This window comes from Ursus arctos, unplaced genomic scaffold, assembly GCF_023065955.2.
Source record: "Ursus arctos isolate Adak ecotype North America unplaced genomic scaffold, UrsArc2.0 scaffold_2, whole genome shotgun sequence".
Lineage (NCBI taxonomy): Eukaryota > Metazoa > Chordata > Mammalia > Carnivora > Ursidae > Ursus > Ursus arctos.
This window is the reverse complement of record NW_026622874.1, coordinates 53,009,774-53,025,764: the sequence shown is the minus strand read 5'-3', so window position 1 is coordinate 53,025,764 and position 15,991 is coordinate 53,009,774. Positions and strand designations below refer to the sequence as shown.

The 15,991-nt window shown below is 47.1% G+C and overlaps 1 protein-coding gene across 3 annotated transcripts in view; it reads right to left on the bottom strand.

Moving 5' to 3' along the window:
* The window catches only part of TGFB2 (transforming growth factor beta 2), an 81,463-nt gene that overhangs the window by 27,254 nt on the left and 38,218 nt on the right, over nucleotides 1–15,991 (bottom strand). For all 3 annotated transcript variants that reach the window (XM_044390655.3, XM_026517318.4, XM_026517316.4), the window contains one exon: nucleotides 4,540–4,703. In XM_044390655.3, coding sequence (XP_044246590.1) covers nucleotides 4,540–4,703 — 164 coding nt within the window. The remainder of the gene's footprint in view (nucleotides 1–4,539; nucleotides 4,704–15,991) is intronic.

The window sequence follows — 15,991 nt, the reverse complement described above, 5'->3', positions numbered from 1 at the left end:
AAGATTGTAGGTTCGAAGGCATTCCCAGAGCACTGAAGCTTTATCTGATCATGTTCCGATAAAGGCTGCCTTTGGCATAAAGCTTTAAAAAACATGGTAAGGGTCATTCCCATTCGGAAAAAGTTCACTTTTTATCCTTTTTTTAGCCTCTTCTCTGTCCTCATCTATCAAAGGGCTTTATCGCTCTCCTATTCCCTCCAATACTGGTGTGTATTCGAAGTCACTCCATGATCACACCAGTATATGCTATTTAGAGTCTGTCAACATAACAAAAGTCAGAGAGAACAGGAGGACAGTAAGGCTTTAACACCATTCTTCAAAGTTCTGACAGACTATTCTGTAGAGAGGAGAGCAGTGAGAACTCCAAGTTCCCCTGCCAAGCTAAATGTGACTTCCGTGGAAGCTCGGGTGTCCTAACGCTCCCAGGCGAGCAGAATCAACAGATGTATGGCTCTGGGCAAGACAAACTCCAAACTCACTCACAGAAAAGCCATCTTAGTCCCTTCCAGCCTGGTATTCTGACTCTAGAAAGGGTGCCTGCATACATCTTATGGGACAGAATGACCCCCAACCCCTGCCTGAAATCTGCGATTCCCAATGGAGAATGAAGAATGATCATATCCAAACATCTGAGAGCCTTTGCAAACCACACCTGTCCAGAGGCGCTCCTTTTTTTCTCTAGGGAGAATCAGAATCTACAGAAAGGGACTGTGACAAGCCCTTATCGCAGCTCCCATGGGGCTTTCGTACTTGGGGGAACACTGCACCCACACACAAACTTGCACGTGCACACACATATACACACACACGTTCTCCCCCCCCCCCCGCCCCGCTTAAAACCAATGCCCTGAGGAATTCTAACAAACTATCCTTTCAGCCATCTGAACAGCCTGAGAACCTATTCACAGTCATCCTACCCTTCTTCTAAGGAGTAGAATGTCAATTGCACGTCAAGTAATACAGTAATCAAAGGGCATCTAGAAGCTTTGGAGGCTTTGTTCTTCTCAATAGTGGAGCTGGATTTCCAAATAGCTAAAGATCTCCCCATTTAAGCACCAAGCCTTTTTTTTTCCCCAAAAAATAATTTTTCAGCAATTTCGGACATGAAACTCTCTGAAATTCTATTGTATATATTCAGTTTCCTGAATATAATTTAACCTCACCTTCATAATTCAAGGCTCTTATCATAAGCACCAATTTCCGTCCTGGGGCTAGAAGAGGGAGTTTATTCCTGAAGGCTGCAAAGACCGCCAAATGGCTGCTGAAGGCAAGCGGAAAGTCGGAGAACAAGCCAAAAATGGGACTCCAAATAAAGACACCAGAGCAGACGTCAGGAGCCAGGTGGGGTGCCACAGCTCTAAGGGCTGGGTTAGCTACAAACAGGGTAAGATTTAGAAAAAGTGTCCACAACAAGCCTGGCGTTCATTCTGTGACCTGGTTTTGGGGGCTAGCATCACCGAGATGTGCAGGCAAAAATCTCGAGTCTAAAGCATCATCTGCTTCTGTCCAAGTGTCTACCTCTAGCCCTCCCCTTCTAATTCAGTGCTTCTAATTTCTCGTGGTCCTAGAGATGACCAACCTGGTCACAAGCGAATAAAGGGCCAAAGGCTACCTTTCTGCTAACTCAGCTGTGTGCGTGCTTTGTGTCTTCTGGTCGGGGGCCTCTGACTTACTTCCTAGTCGTGTGTCAGGAGGGGAGATTGCTGCCTCATTGAGCTCCCGACCGATAAGGAGTTGTTTACTTTCCCTCTAAAATTCTCTTCTTCCGGGTTCCTATGTTCAGTGACAGTGAACCAGCCCACGATCACCCACTTCATACAATATGCTCCCATCTTGGGCTGTACCTTTTCCAACTGGGGACTCCAATCTCTGCAGATCTTGCTGCTCCTGAATGGGACAGCGGGTGTGGCAGTTACATCCAAGAAGGTACACAGCCACGAAGAAGTCACTAAGGAAGAAGTCACTAAAGGCCCTCGAGGGACACTCCCCTTCCCAGTGATGAGAGGGCCTCCGAGAGTAAGTCAAGTGATCAGTAATTCTGCTAGAGAGGCCACCCCCCAGGGCACAGGATCAGTGGCCTAAGAATAACAGTGACTTGGCAGCTTGTTAGAGGCAACAAGACGTAAGAGATCTTGCCTTCAATTTACTGAAGTCAGACAACTGAAACGGAGCCAGTGAGAACAATCCATGACGCTATCGTCCATACAAAGAGACACATCAAAGCAATTTAATTGAAAAAGAAGAAAAAGGAGAACATGGAACATGTTTTGGTTTTTATTATTTTTTTAATTACTTTGAATTATGTATCTTTGATCTAGCTTCTTTTTCAGAGAACCCAGTCTTTGCTTTCCCCCCAGATATCAATCCACCCTCTGGCTGGCCTAGTGTCTCTTATTTTTCTTCTATTCTGGCTGATACTGAGGCAAAGAGGAAGGGAAAGAACAGGATGTGGTGAGGAGCATGCACCTGGAGACACAGCTGGATTGGTAATGGCCACCCTGCCACTTCCCAGCTGTGTGATCCTGGCCAAGTGACTAACTTTCTCTTTGACTCAGCATCTTTCTCTGTGAAAAGGAGGAAGAATACAGTAATAGAAAGAATACCTTCAGTGGGTGAATGCGGTCAAAAAGGTACAAACTTCCAGTAATAGGATAGATAAGTCCTGGGGGTGTAATGTACAGCATGGTGACAGTAGCTCACAATACTGTAGCATATACTTGACAGTTGCTCAGAGAGCACATCTTAAAAGTTCTCACCACAGAGAAAAGAAATGTGTAACTATGTGAAGTGATGGGTGTTAACTGAACTTATCGTGGTAAACATTTTGCAATATATACATACATCAAATCACTATGTTGTACACCTTAAACTAACACCATGTAATATTACAGTTATATTTCAGTAATTTCTGGAAAAGAAAAGAATACCTCATCATGCCAGCTTCACAGTACAGTTGTAAGTATTCACGGCGACAATACTTACAACACACTTAACAAAGTCTCTGGTACCCAGGAAGCCCACTCGGACACCATCCTGGGTGACCGGAAGCAATGGCTGCCCTCACAGGGCTCTCAGAACATGCACTGAGATTTGAAGTTCTCCAAGAAGAGGTCCTTGGGGATTCATTTTAATGAGAATTATTTTTCATGAACACACAAGTAAACTAGTACTTGAGACTCTTTTTAGAACTTTTAAAACCTATTCTCTGCAATCTATACACAACATTTGTTAGTCTAGTAACCCCCATTCTCATAATAAATACAAAGAAAATTCTCATCCAAATTACGGACGTTTCCAAATGTTTAGAATCCAGAACAACTAGAAGTTTCTGCATACTGATGTCAATTCCTTTCTTTTCCTCAAGTAAGGCCCCTTTTCAGTCATAGAGTCGTCCGGGCCTCTTCCTTAGCACCGTGGTTCTCTGGTGTGTTCTTGGCCCTTTTTGGTCTCCCTCCACATGCTCTCCCTGGAGGGCCAGCTTCTCCCAGCCTCCCCTCACCTCCAGTCCCTCCTGCGCACCACCCACGAGGTGCCCTCCACAGGCCCCTTCAAGGCTCTGTTTTTGCACAGGTTGCCCCTGTGTCCAGAATGATCGTCCTTCCTCCTGTCTGAACAGATACTTCTCAAGGCCCTGCTCAGAAGTCAACTCCCTGGTGACATCTCTCCAACTCTGCTCTCTACACACACCGCTCCTATGACCCACAGGCAAGGCACCCGCGCACAGGGCTGCCTCCCTCCTCAGACTCGGGGCTTTTCAAAGCAGTGCTTTCAAGTGCATACGAATCCCCCAAAGGTCCCATGAAGAACATAGATTCTGCTCTCCATGTTGTGCGTTCTGACTCAGTGGGTCTGGGATGGGGCCCGAGATTCTGCATTTCCCGCAGCGTCTACATAAGGCTGACCTACTGCCCTGTGATCCACTTGAGATGCTTTTAAGAACCTTTCTGAAAAGTCAATGACTTGGCACTTCATCGTCACCATCATCAAGCATCATCTTGTAACACAGCTGCCCAGCAACTATACTTTGGGAGATGAAAGAGGTGTCAGGGCGGCCCAAGATAACGCAGGGCAGGGGCAGACAGGCAACGGGGGCGGGGGGCTTGCTGGACAGAGTGGGTAGAAGCAGAAAAAGGAAAGGAGAGAGAACGAGGCTCGCGAAGAGGCAGGAGATAGCAAAGAGAGGAAGAAAAGGAGTGAAAACTCCAGGCAGAGAGAAGACAATAGGAAGGCCGACATTGTCTGGCTTTCCAGATTGGGGGGGTGGCCTTCTGGATGCCATCCCCCCCAAGGGTGGGTACTCCAGCCATTTACGCCACCGGAGAAACGTGCTCAGACCTTCACCACTTTCTTCTAAAGGTTCTTCCTTCCTGACTGAGGAAGGAGCTACCGATGGCAGAGTAATAGCAAATGAGAGCGTCCCTCATGATTGTGACCGTGCAGAATGGCTTCTATCGGCTCAGAAAATCTACGACGGCAGAAAGGATTTCACCCGAAGACTTCAAACTGACTGTCCACCAACACAACCTCCACAAAAGTTACCTGATACAGTTCGATCCGTTGTTCCGGCACCCTGGCTTTCGGGTTCTGTAAACGAAAGACTCTGAACTCTGCTTTCACCAAATTGGATGCATTCTTCTCCATCGCCGAGACGTCAAATCGGACAATTCTGAAGTAGGGTCTGTAGAAAGTGGGCGGGATGGCATCTGTAAAAAGTTAAGGCAATCATTGAAAATGATAAAATCCATTGTTCTCTCAAAAAGACCGTGCAGCACGAGACAGTCTCAAGAAAACATAAGGGAAATATCTACAGAACGATTATCGTTTCCAAGGGCCAATTTAATACCATTAACCATTTAACCAGAGGGGGGGAAAATAAATAAACATGTGCATTGGATTACAGGAGTAGCAGATTAATAGAGATTAACAAACCACTTCCAACTCCATTTGAGGGCATGCAGTTAACCCTATCCTTTGAAAGTTGACAGAGCAGTGGAAAATCCTAGACGGTTAAGAATTGGAACAAGTTTGTGACAGTTGATGCCTGGAGAGAGCTGTCGGGCTTGCACACGCTTTAATCAGATGTGCCAAGAAAATAGCTCCTAATGGCAAGCAGTTTGCCCATGTATTTTTTTTCCTTGAAGTTTTGGCATCCGAATACTCTACTCTATCCAGGTTCATTTATTGCATCTTTTTTGGCTTCAATATTTTGGTTTTTCACACACATTTATGACCAAATACACCCTCTCATTAAGTTAGGGTGAGAAAATTTGAATTAAGAAAAAACCAACTATACCCACATACTGGTTATCCTAGCCAATGAACGGAAAGAGCCCCAACTCCTTCTGTTCTAAACCCTGTAAAACACAGACAGGCAGAGAGTCCACAACAATTTCAAGTTCATGGGTTGCTAGAGGTTTGCTGGGTTCTGCAGTCATCTGCCGCTGCCTTTGGATAAGCAATGAACTATGCCAACGAAACCGAAGCAGGTCCTAATCCCAGCCGCGGGCTTCCTATAGGGCACCGGTTTATTGAACTTGTCCCAGATGTTTCTACAATTCTCCTCCCACATCTTCTGCAAACTCTCTTTCATTCTTGCGGAATGCTCTGTCCAAATCTGGTCGCTCCAGAACTTTCTACCCTCTTCTCAACTATGTAGCTTCATTACAACATAATCATTCACAGTTGTTTATGGCTTTTTACAAGTGTTTTTATTACTCCTGCATTATGTTTGTTTATTTTGTTTCCCCCCCATGAAATTTTAAGAATCTTGAGGGCAGAGACCAGATTTGCCAGGTCTTCCTTCCCCCCGCCCCACCCCCTACCTCCCTAGGACAGGGCCCTGCACACATGGACTTCACCAACGATCCACTGTTTGCATAGTCAGTCATCAGTGGGAGTCTTGAAAGACCGGCCATCTGGCTCTTGGCAAGACTACCTTCTTATTAAATAAACGAGCCATCCTGCCGATCTTAAAATAGAAAGAAATACCTTTCGTGATTTCTTGGGAAACCCGTGCCCTGACGATTAGACTGAAAAAAAAATGCTAGCCACACACCACCATTCGCTGGTCTTAAGAGCTCGGCCCTTTTTTCCCTCGAGGGGGCCTTCCCCCGTCCCTCTCCCCCTGTCCTGCGACTCTCAGAAAGCCGCGTACGAGGAAGCCGGGAATTCCCAGCCACGCTCCGCACCGTGACGGCTTCACAAACGACTGTGTGAATGGAAGCTTTGTAGCTCGTGAGCCAGGCGTCTCCGAAACAAACAAACAAACAAAATAAAAACCCCCAAAAATCTAAAGCATCCAGGTGTCAGAGAAAAGAAAGCATTCATGCAGACACGGCGAGGGCCCAGCGCATTACGGCTGTGAATGAGTCGGTGGTTTTCAGGCAGAGAGACGCACGTACAGGCAGCCAGGATTTTGGGAGCCCCCCACGCACAGCAATTTGAAAAGGTCGCTGCTGGGCTGCTGGGAAGAAATCGAACTTTCTCTCCTCTGGAACGCGCCCACCCCGGGTGATTGGACAAGTGGGTCCTGGCCTGACCAGCTCAGCTGCAAACAGGCCAGATGCCCAGGCAGAGAAGCTGGGCAAGGCTGGAGCCAGGCTCTCTGGCTTTCTACACCCCCGAGTTTGGCCAGAACCTTCCACAGGCCTAGTGGCTGCGTTCGTCTTCACATGGCCTCCCCATTAGACAGTAGAAGCTTCAAACATGCTTTGAAAGAGCATCCTGAAAGCGCAAAGCTCATTCGTGCGTTTCCTGTGAGGAGGCCGAGTAAACAGCTCGCAAGGGCTTTCCCCTCCTCATTCAGCGGAACCCCCGCAGGCCAGTCCTCCCTTCCCCAAACACCCATCTTTCACACCCACCCGCCCCAATCTTATCCTTCCATCGGGTTTGTAAATAAGTGCTCTTGAGATTTATTTTTATTCTCTTTTGTGTTTATTAAACTTTGAGCGATTTTTTTCCCCCTTTCTGGTCTTCTGCCCAAACTCACTCTTTCTTTTTATGGCTGCTTCGGACCATGAGGTCAATTTTGTTTCTTCTTCTTCTAAGCAAATTGTCCAATGATCCTGTCCTAGGCTTTTGAGCTTTGAAGGGGCGTTTGCAAATATTTACAGGAGTAGCTTGATCGTGAAGTGCAGCTGCTCCCTGTGCCCTGGCGAACAGCCCTCCTCCCCTCGGGCTCTTACAACCCGTTCCGCTCCTTCTATTTCAATGCCTGATAACACAGATCTGTGTTTGGGGGGTGGTTTGCTTTAGAAGCAGAAGGAGCTCAGGCACGAGGGGGAAGGACCACGGCGCAGCCCCTACCGGCAACTCTGCTCTGGTCTGGTAACCGCAGGGAAGGGGCCGGGCCCGGAGGAAGCCGCAGCCTCCCCCCACCCCTGCTGCAGCCCCCGGGAGCAGGAGATCACTCAATAAAGACTGTTGACCAGAAAGAACTGACGACCGCTTCCAAGGGCCGGTTGCAGCTGTCCCCTGCTGTCATCTGCTATGGGTCACCAGCCCCCTGCCTGGCTGAGGGACTTGAGTGACTTGGCAAATGTTTCTGCATTTGGGGGAAAAAAAAAAGAGTCACAGCAAATTGCTCTGGCCTGGGCTGTGACCCTACCCTTACCTCATAAAAGCTGTTGGATGCACGGTGTGCGGAGAGCCGACAGCGGCCCATCGACACCCGGCCGGGGACAGACACGGCAGGCTCGCTCCCTGGGCTCAGGGCGCCAAAGCGGCAGGGCAGGTACTTAATGGCTTGGGCAGCCCTGATCCACCCACTCAGCCCTGGAGGGATGGAGCTTTTTCCTCTGCCTTCTCCAAGAACTCATTTCCCCCGTTGGAATGGGAGTTCTCCCTAAAGTCCGATCCCAGCTCCCACTCCATGGCCAGGTGGTCGGGTACTCGGGCCTGACCTTTGCCAACTCACCCACACTCACATCCTGGTTGGCTACTGCCTCGCCATTTCTGACCCACTTTTTTTTTTTTTTTTGGGGTTCATTCAAATCGATTTTCCTGCAAGCCATTGGATCAGACCACCAGGCTGATTCCGCGCCTCCTCCCGTGCTCTCTCCCATGGGCCTGCCTCCCAGGGAAAATCTTGCACATGGGAGATTCCAGAATGACATCAAGTGGGTCGTGTTTCCCTCTCCTTAACCCTGGCCACGCCTCCCTGCTGAATCGAATCTGGGGGAATGGACAAGAGGGAGAAAAAAATGAGGAATTCTAACTAGCTATCACTTTCTGAAGTAACAGTGAACAGAAGCCTAATTTTAGCACTTAATCATAAGCTACTTTCATAAACATTGTATACTGACCTGTTACCTGTTCCAGTAATTTAATAATAGCTCAATGCATATTATCTTCTCCCTAAGCAAACACCTCTGGTCCAGGAATCTTTCCATACAGTTCTCTGGTTCTCCGCAGCCCAGGGCTGGCTGCATGGACGTCTGATCAGAGCAGTTACACAAAAAAGTCTCATATTTGAGTTTAATGCTCTATGGTCACCATCTTGAAATCCTTCATAATCTCATCTTTGAGTTTTAGGCTTTAGAAGGGAAGCCCGATGGGACGAATGAAATGTGTGCAGGGGCCATAAAGCCTTGGCTTGTGAGCTAGTCCATCTCTCGTTACCTGCGGGCCTTCCTAAGATTGGTCCTCAGCCCCCTAACCCTCACCCTCTGGTGCCCGCAGCCTCACCTGGGGGAGTAAGGGTCAGGCACACACCACTGAGCCATCTCAGGGCAGGGCAGGGGGGCAGCTCTTTCCACCCGAGGCTCGCAGTGTTGCAACGCATTCAGAGGGCAACTCTTGCCCACTCTTGATCTGGGTGCCAAGCCCACTGCAGAGTTTGCAATCCTATGGGTCGGAGTGGTGGTCCCATGGGAAGGGAGATGCCAGGCTCAACGTGGTGTCAGTCTGGTGGCTGGAAGCAAGGGGCACCCAGCTGCACGGTCCCAGGGTAGAGGGCAGGGCCCCGGGGACTGTGAATCTGCTCCCGCTCTGGAAGTGTCCCTGTACCCAAAAGGGCATGACATCAAAGAGCACATGAAAACACTGCACCAGGTCAAGAGAGTGGAGAGAGAGAAAGGGATCATGGAACCAAGGAAAAAGTTCTATATTTTAGAATCTTCGACAGTATATGTTCCCTGCTTTTTAAACAAGAGGCCCCACATTCTCCTTTGGAAAAGCATCCCACACATTTTATAGCTAGCCCCACCACAGTGAAATCTGTGGGATCTTAATGCCACGCGGGACCTTCAAGGCCATCTGAATTTTAATCCCAAATCATCCGGTGCTAGCTGTATGGCAACAGGGACATAATTTGGCTTTTCTGAGCCTGTTTCTCCACCTACGCAATGATCTAAATAATTCCTTATAAAATACGCATTGACTCGTGTGGTCAGGATTGCATAACTAAGCAGATGGAACATTGGAGCACTGGTCTAGCACTAATTTCCCTTCAGAAAGGTCCCTTCCTGTCCCCCTTCTCATTCTGCAGAAAGGCTGCCAAGTGGTCCTCGGGCCTTCCTTGAATATCCTCAGGGAGACAAGACTCTTCTACGGCCTGACTAACTTAATTTGAAGAGGAGACAAGAAGGAGCAGAAGCAGCTAGGTGTACTGGGGCAGTTTATAAACGACTCTACCTGTGAGTCAACCAAAGTTCTCGCAGACTCCCCACCACCGGCCTTCAGCATTCTGCCTCAGAAAGGGGCCAAGAGAATTCCTTCTTCTCCCCAGACTCTGTCAAGCTATTCCACCTCCCACTACGACGCTCATAGTAGGACTACTTACCAAAAAGGCAGCAAAAACCAAAACCTGAGCAAAGTCTGACAACATCACCAGTATGTGATGAGCTCTGACGAAGAATGCGGATTGGGGGCCTGAAAGAAATACCCCCAAGAATGTCCAGAGCTCAGCCTTTAGGAAGGCAATGCTTCACGCATCCATCTGTTGCTTATTTTCTACTAGGTTTGTCTACTTGCCTGAGGCACTCACCATTCACCTGAACCTTCGATACAAGTTAGTCTCCCTCCTTGGGGAAAGGTTGCACAAGCCTTACAAAGTAGTCCAGGCTCCTGGTGATTAGTGGATGCGTGGACACTTCATAGCAGGGGTTCCCAAAGCGTGGGTGTGGATAATGGTCATCTGCATTTCATCGAACCCCTTGGGTGACTCGTACATTCCCTAAAGCTTAAGAGCCACTGAAATAAATACAGAAGAAAAGAAATCCACACAGAAAGACAGACAAAGGAGCTTATTAATATACTTATCACCTGGCTCCATCCCCGACCTACTGGGTGAATTTCAGATGATTCTGTTTTACACTCAGGTCTGATAGCATCCGCCCTAGACCATAGTCCAACCACCTACGATAGACTTTTTTTTTTTTTTTTGAAAGCACTGATCAACTTCTCTAACATACTACTAAAATTGAAAATACTAATTATTTAGTCTATTGGTTTTTTTATTGTCCATCTCCTGCTGCTAGAATATAAACTCCACAGAGGAATCTTTGTTTTGTTCAATGACGTATCCAAAGTATCTAGGAAAGTACACAGAACATAGCAGTCATTCAATAAATAGTCAGGAATGATTAAAAAAAAAAAAAACACAGAGGAGTATCTAAACTTTTTTTTTAAGAAAGAAAGTTATTATTGGAAGCATCTAAACTTTTGATCAGGCATTATACATAGAAAAAAAGAGTTGGAGAGAGAAAAGATGAAATTACAGAAACACGAGACTCTGATAATGGAAAAATAGAATTCCCCCATGATTTGCACTAATTGTCTCCCTTGACTCCACATTTCAAAGTAAAGAACTTTGCAAATATGAATGCCGGGGTCCCAGCCCCAGAGACTGTTTAATTAATTGGACTGAGAGTGACTTTTTTAAGTTCCTCAGAATCCAATCCCTTAAAAAGGAACTGATAGGGGCGCCTGGGTGGCACAGCGGTTAAGCGTCTGCCTTCGGCTCAAGGCGTGATCCCGGCGTTCTGGGATCGAGCCCCACATCAGGCTCCTCCGCTATGAGCCTGCTTCTTCCTCTCCCACTCCCCCTGCTTGTGTTCCCTCTCTCAGTGGCTGTCTCTATCTCTGTCAAATAAATAAATAAAATCTTTAAAAAAAAAAAAAAAAAAGGAACTGGTAACACTTGGTTTGAAGAAGGAGACAACTCCGAGACACCAGAGAGACTCCAAATATTTCAGGGGCTTGCATATGGGAAGTTCTCACTTTCCAAAAGGGCCAAAGAGTCATATTTTGGATAAACATATAAACAATTTTTCTAATAATTTAGAAGAGTTTAAAAAAATACACTGTGCTTCAAGGTTGGGAGTGCTCACTTCGCTGGAAGAATTCATGTAATTTCAAGATGAAAGATGCAATGAGGTGTCCCGAATCTTGTGGCAGGTAGAACTAGGGGGCCAGCTCACTCATAGCTCATCTTTCTTGTTTTGATGCTCTCCATTCATGAAACCTCCCAAAAATGGTCTTATCCCCTAAATCCCATATTAGATGGTTGTCACTCACCACCTGCGTGGGAATTACCTGGGGGCGGGGAGGGGGGGGTTATTAATATACTTATCACCTGACTCCATCCCAGACCTACTGCGTGAATTTCAGATGATTCTGTTTTACACTCAGGTCTGATAGCATCTGCCCTAGACTCCAGGCCAACCACAACAAAGTTGGCGAGGCTTCCCTTCCAGTTCCTCGGCAACATGAACTAGCCAGGGAAGAATAAAAAAGGTCCGTCCACCATCCACATCCTGAGAAAGAATGGCCTGGTGTCACTGCAGACTCAGAATTCTACTTCATGACCCCCTCCCATTTTATAGTAGCTTCACAGACTTCATTTCTGCTCAGAGGGTGGTTTTTGTCCCCATTTCACAGATAAGGAAATTAAGAGCAAGGAGAGTGAACTAGCTCTTGGCTAAGGTCAGGTGAGCTTGGTCCTTCAACCAAAAGCTCTGGTTTTTCACTATAATGCCTGCCTTCTGCACAAAGGAGCCCCTTGAACAGAAGGCATGAATAGTACCCAGGGCAGAAACACTGACCCAGGCATTGGGCCCTGTCACACAACGCAACACAAAGAAGTGGCTCCTTCTCAACTTGGGATCAGCTTGACCTTGCCTTAATGCTCAAGAGAGTAAATGCGAGATCAAGTATTTTTGCTGATACTTCTGGAAAGAATGACCTCAGTTTGGAGATCTGGGGCTTGCTCAGTGTGGATGTTTCCCCATGAGATGCACTTTGCCAACATCAGTATGGTCCAGAACCCTGCGCCCCCCACACAGATGTGCCTGGTGGCTCTCGTCCCAGTGGCATCCCTGGCTCCTACCCCACGCTCCTCGAATGAACAGAGCTAACTTCTCATCTCCTGTTCCAGAAATGACCACTTTTCCTGCAGCTCTGTGGTAATTGACATGGACTTCTGACACGCCTAATGAGGGTAGCAGCCCCTCGTTCCTGCCATCCCCAGCTCTGAGGGAAGCAGTTTGGGGTTCATTAGACAGCCCCCAGACTGTGGCAAGACAAGCAACCCACTGAATGGTTGGAGGGCAGTAAACTAGCTTCTATTCGTGTGTGCGGAGACACAGCCAGCAAGAAACCAAGACAATTGTGTTTTGGGGTTTTCTGAAATTTGTCTTGGCACATGGGCTATGGATTTTATTTCACTACCACATCCCAAACACTGCTGACATTCAAGTCACAGCAATTTAACCCAAAATGACTGGGAAATAAACAGCGCATCAGCAGTGGTTTCTGATGTTCTCTCTGGCCATCCCTCCTATTAAATGTCACACGGCACCGGAGCATCTGCCATTGAAAAGGGGGGCGTCTCCGAGTCGGGGACAGTGTCGAACTTGACATGCTGTTGGCATCTGCGAGGCTAATTGTGTCAACATCAGCTTATGTGACTTGGCCTTCGTCTCGCTGCTATTTGAGACTGTGCCTAGTGTCAGCCTGAGTGTCTGGGCCCCTTTCTGCACACAGCACACGCGGTGAATAACAGTGGGGCTGGCCCCTGGCGGTTGGCTTTCTTGAACTGTGACAGACACGGGGTTTCTAGTGTCTGCTCCCAAATTTCCATCGGGCTCATAAAACCCCACCTACATGGAAACACCTCATCTGTTTCAATTCCTCTAACGTGTCTCGCTCATCACGCTCAGGGCTAGGTCGGCGATGTGTGGAGGGCGGGCTGGGTTTTAGCAGCACAATCTGTGGTTGGGGAAAGGAGCAGGCCAAGCGCGGCTGCTGAGAGGCCAGTGGTTAACTGAGAAAGGGTCACAGACGGTGAGCATGGTGAGGGCTCCCGGACCCTCCTCTATGGCCAGGTGCCCCATGAACGCGGCATCTCCCTTTCCAACGGCCTCCCAGTGGCAGGGTCTTCTCATGGTTGGAACAAGTTGAAGGCAGTCTTCTCTGCCACTGTCTCATTCTTGAAAGCACAGAAAGCTCTCTTGGCTTGGGTTTCTGTCTTTCTCTCCCTCTCCCCATTCCTGTATTCTCTCCTTCCTTTGCTCCATTTTCTCTCTCTGCTCTTGCTCTCTTCAATTTGTACTTTAGTCTCTCTATGGTATCTAATGGGGCAAAACAGTCATGATTTGGGTCCACTAATGGCATTTAAAGAGGCCGATGACCCCACGACTAGTTATCCATACAACTATTCTGGAATTGGGAGCAATGGCTCCCAACAAGGTCAGTAGAAAAAAAGGCAATACGCGTTGACTTTGCTGACAAGTTAAACATGGAAATTTAGGATGTCATCCTTAATCTCTTAATGGACTAATGGACTAGAAGTACACTTCATTTTTAATCTCTTATTATAGATTGAGAAACCGAGGAGCAGAATCTTCCCAGGATTACACCAAACATTGGCAAAATAAGCTTCAAATGCACCATCTTAGACATTTTTGCTCACCTCTGCAAAGAGAGCATTCTTATCCCCGAACTTCCAACAATCCCCCTTTCCAGAAACTACTGCACTTTCCCTGCAGCTCTAGAATGATTGGTGTGGATTTTCAACTTGCTTAATGGGCATAGTGGCTCTTTACTAGTCTGAAAATCTTCCTCTAATCTCTCTGAAATGATGGCGGTGATGCATATAACGGCCAATGCGTGTCTGGTACTGTGAGCTTTTCCCTGCGTTGGCTGTAAGCTTCTCGCTTGTGGCCTAACTTCTTTGTCAGGCAATTGCCTAATTACTTGGAGGCACTGTGCTGATCTGTTGTTGCTCTGCCCTAAAGCTAAGCTAATAAGCAGCAAGGCACACCCTGCTAGGGTTGCAAGCTATTTACCAACCTCACCAAGTGGCAGGGGCTATTATTATGAACGTATTAAATACATGACTTGGGAGTGAGTAAAGACCAAGAGGAATAGATGGTCTGGATTATCCAGTTTGAGAGCAGAGCAAATAGAGCCCACATTCCATCTCTCCGAAACTCTACATTGTGCTTGGAGTTGAGAGCACATCAAGGCGTTGCCTGGCACCTATCCGGGGCTCTCTCAGGGTTACTGGCATCTAATTCCTCTTATTGCAGTCTTCTCTACAACAAGAGAAGACCCAATTGTCTCTCCCAGAACTCCTCAGTGACAGAGAACTCAAAATTCAGGTTCAGTTGCACAAAAGCTCTTCTTTATGCTTCGCTGAGATTGGCCTGCTTGCAGCCCTTCCCACTCCGTCCAGTTCTGCAACACAGGATGACTTGTCTCCTTCTGCTTGACCCCGCTCAGAAATTTGGAAGCCAGTTCTTATGTCTCCCCACCCCGATTTCTTTCCTAAGTAAACATCCTTACTTCCTTTCATTATTTTCATGAAAGCCTTTTACTTTCACGTTATCCTCTTTGCTCCAATCTTAAAATCAGACCCTCGAGTCTGAACATAATTCCCCAGGCAGAAGGGAGTAGCACTGTCACCTCCCTTACTTTAGGACTTACACTTTTATTAATGCATCCGGACAGTAAGTTATTCTCACCCTCTCTTTTGTCACCCTTGCACTCATATTTTCTATGTCTTTTGAATGCATACTACATTTCAAGTCTGAGGTCTTTTCCATACAAACTATCTTACAGACGCTACTATCTTACGTCTTATACCTTGAGGCTTTTTAGGGTGCAGATTTTACAATGATCAACCCCTATTCAAATGCCTCTACTTATTTGACATCATTCCTCATTTCAGATATGCTAAGATGGATGGATTTGAAAGCCTGGGCATTCATTTGTTAAATAATATTGCAAAGGACAGAATCTGAAAATCAGAAAGCCCCTTGGTACACATTTCATTCAATCCCCTAGACTCACAGAACATGAACCAAGTTTCTAAAGTTTGTTTGGAGGAACACAGACCTGAAGCCATACTAGACCTTCTTCCTCTGAGCTGTTTCCACTCTGGCAGGCACCACCACATGCCTCATCTCCATGGGGACAGCCACGTCCATGGGAAGGGGCCCCTGGCGCTGCGCACAGTTACATACTTGTGCCACCGTGAGGCTGCTGTTTGCCCAGTGGCACCCTTTCTAAAGCAGATCAGCAGGCCAGCTGTGTCCTACTGCGAATCATCAAGGAAAATGGCCAACTGGACAAGGTTGAGGAAGCTTCCGGAACCCACCTCATCCCAGAATGCCTATCCTCTATGAATCAACACTCTGCGGGTCAGTTTACAAATTCGCTTCCTTGAAAAGCTGAATGGAAGGTCTGCATTGTTCTTTGCACTGAATACTAGTCCTGAATTTTAAATATAAAGATGGTAGGGAGTAAGAATTGCTTTGAAGGAATTTTTAGTTAGCAGGTATTCTTACTAGCATTTCAGTAGATGGTCATTTCGGTACTTCGCAAAGAATATTCGCATTTCAAAGGATGGTGGTTTCCTGGGGTTGGTAGATGTATTCAGTAAGGGTGTGTACTCTTCCCCCATCCTGTTTGTACTGGCAACACAGCTATGGGCAATTAAGATATGGGACCATACAGGAATTATAGGAATCCAGATTAACTGTGGCGT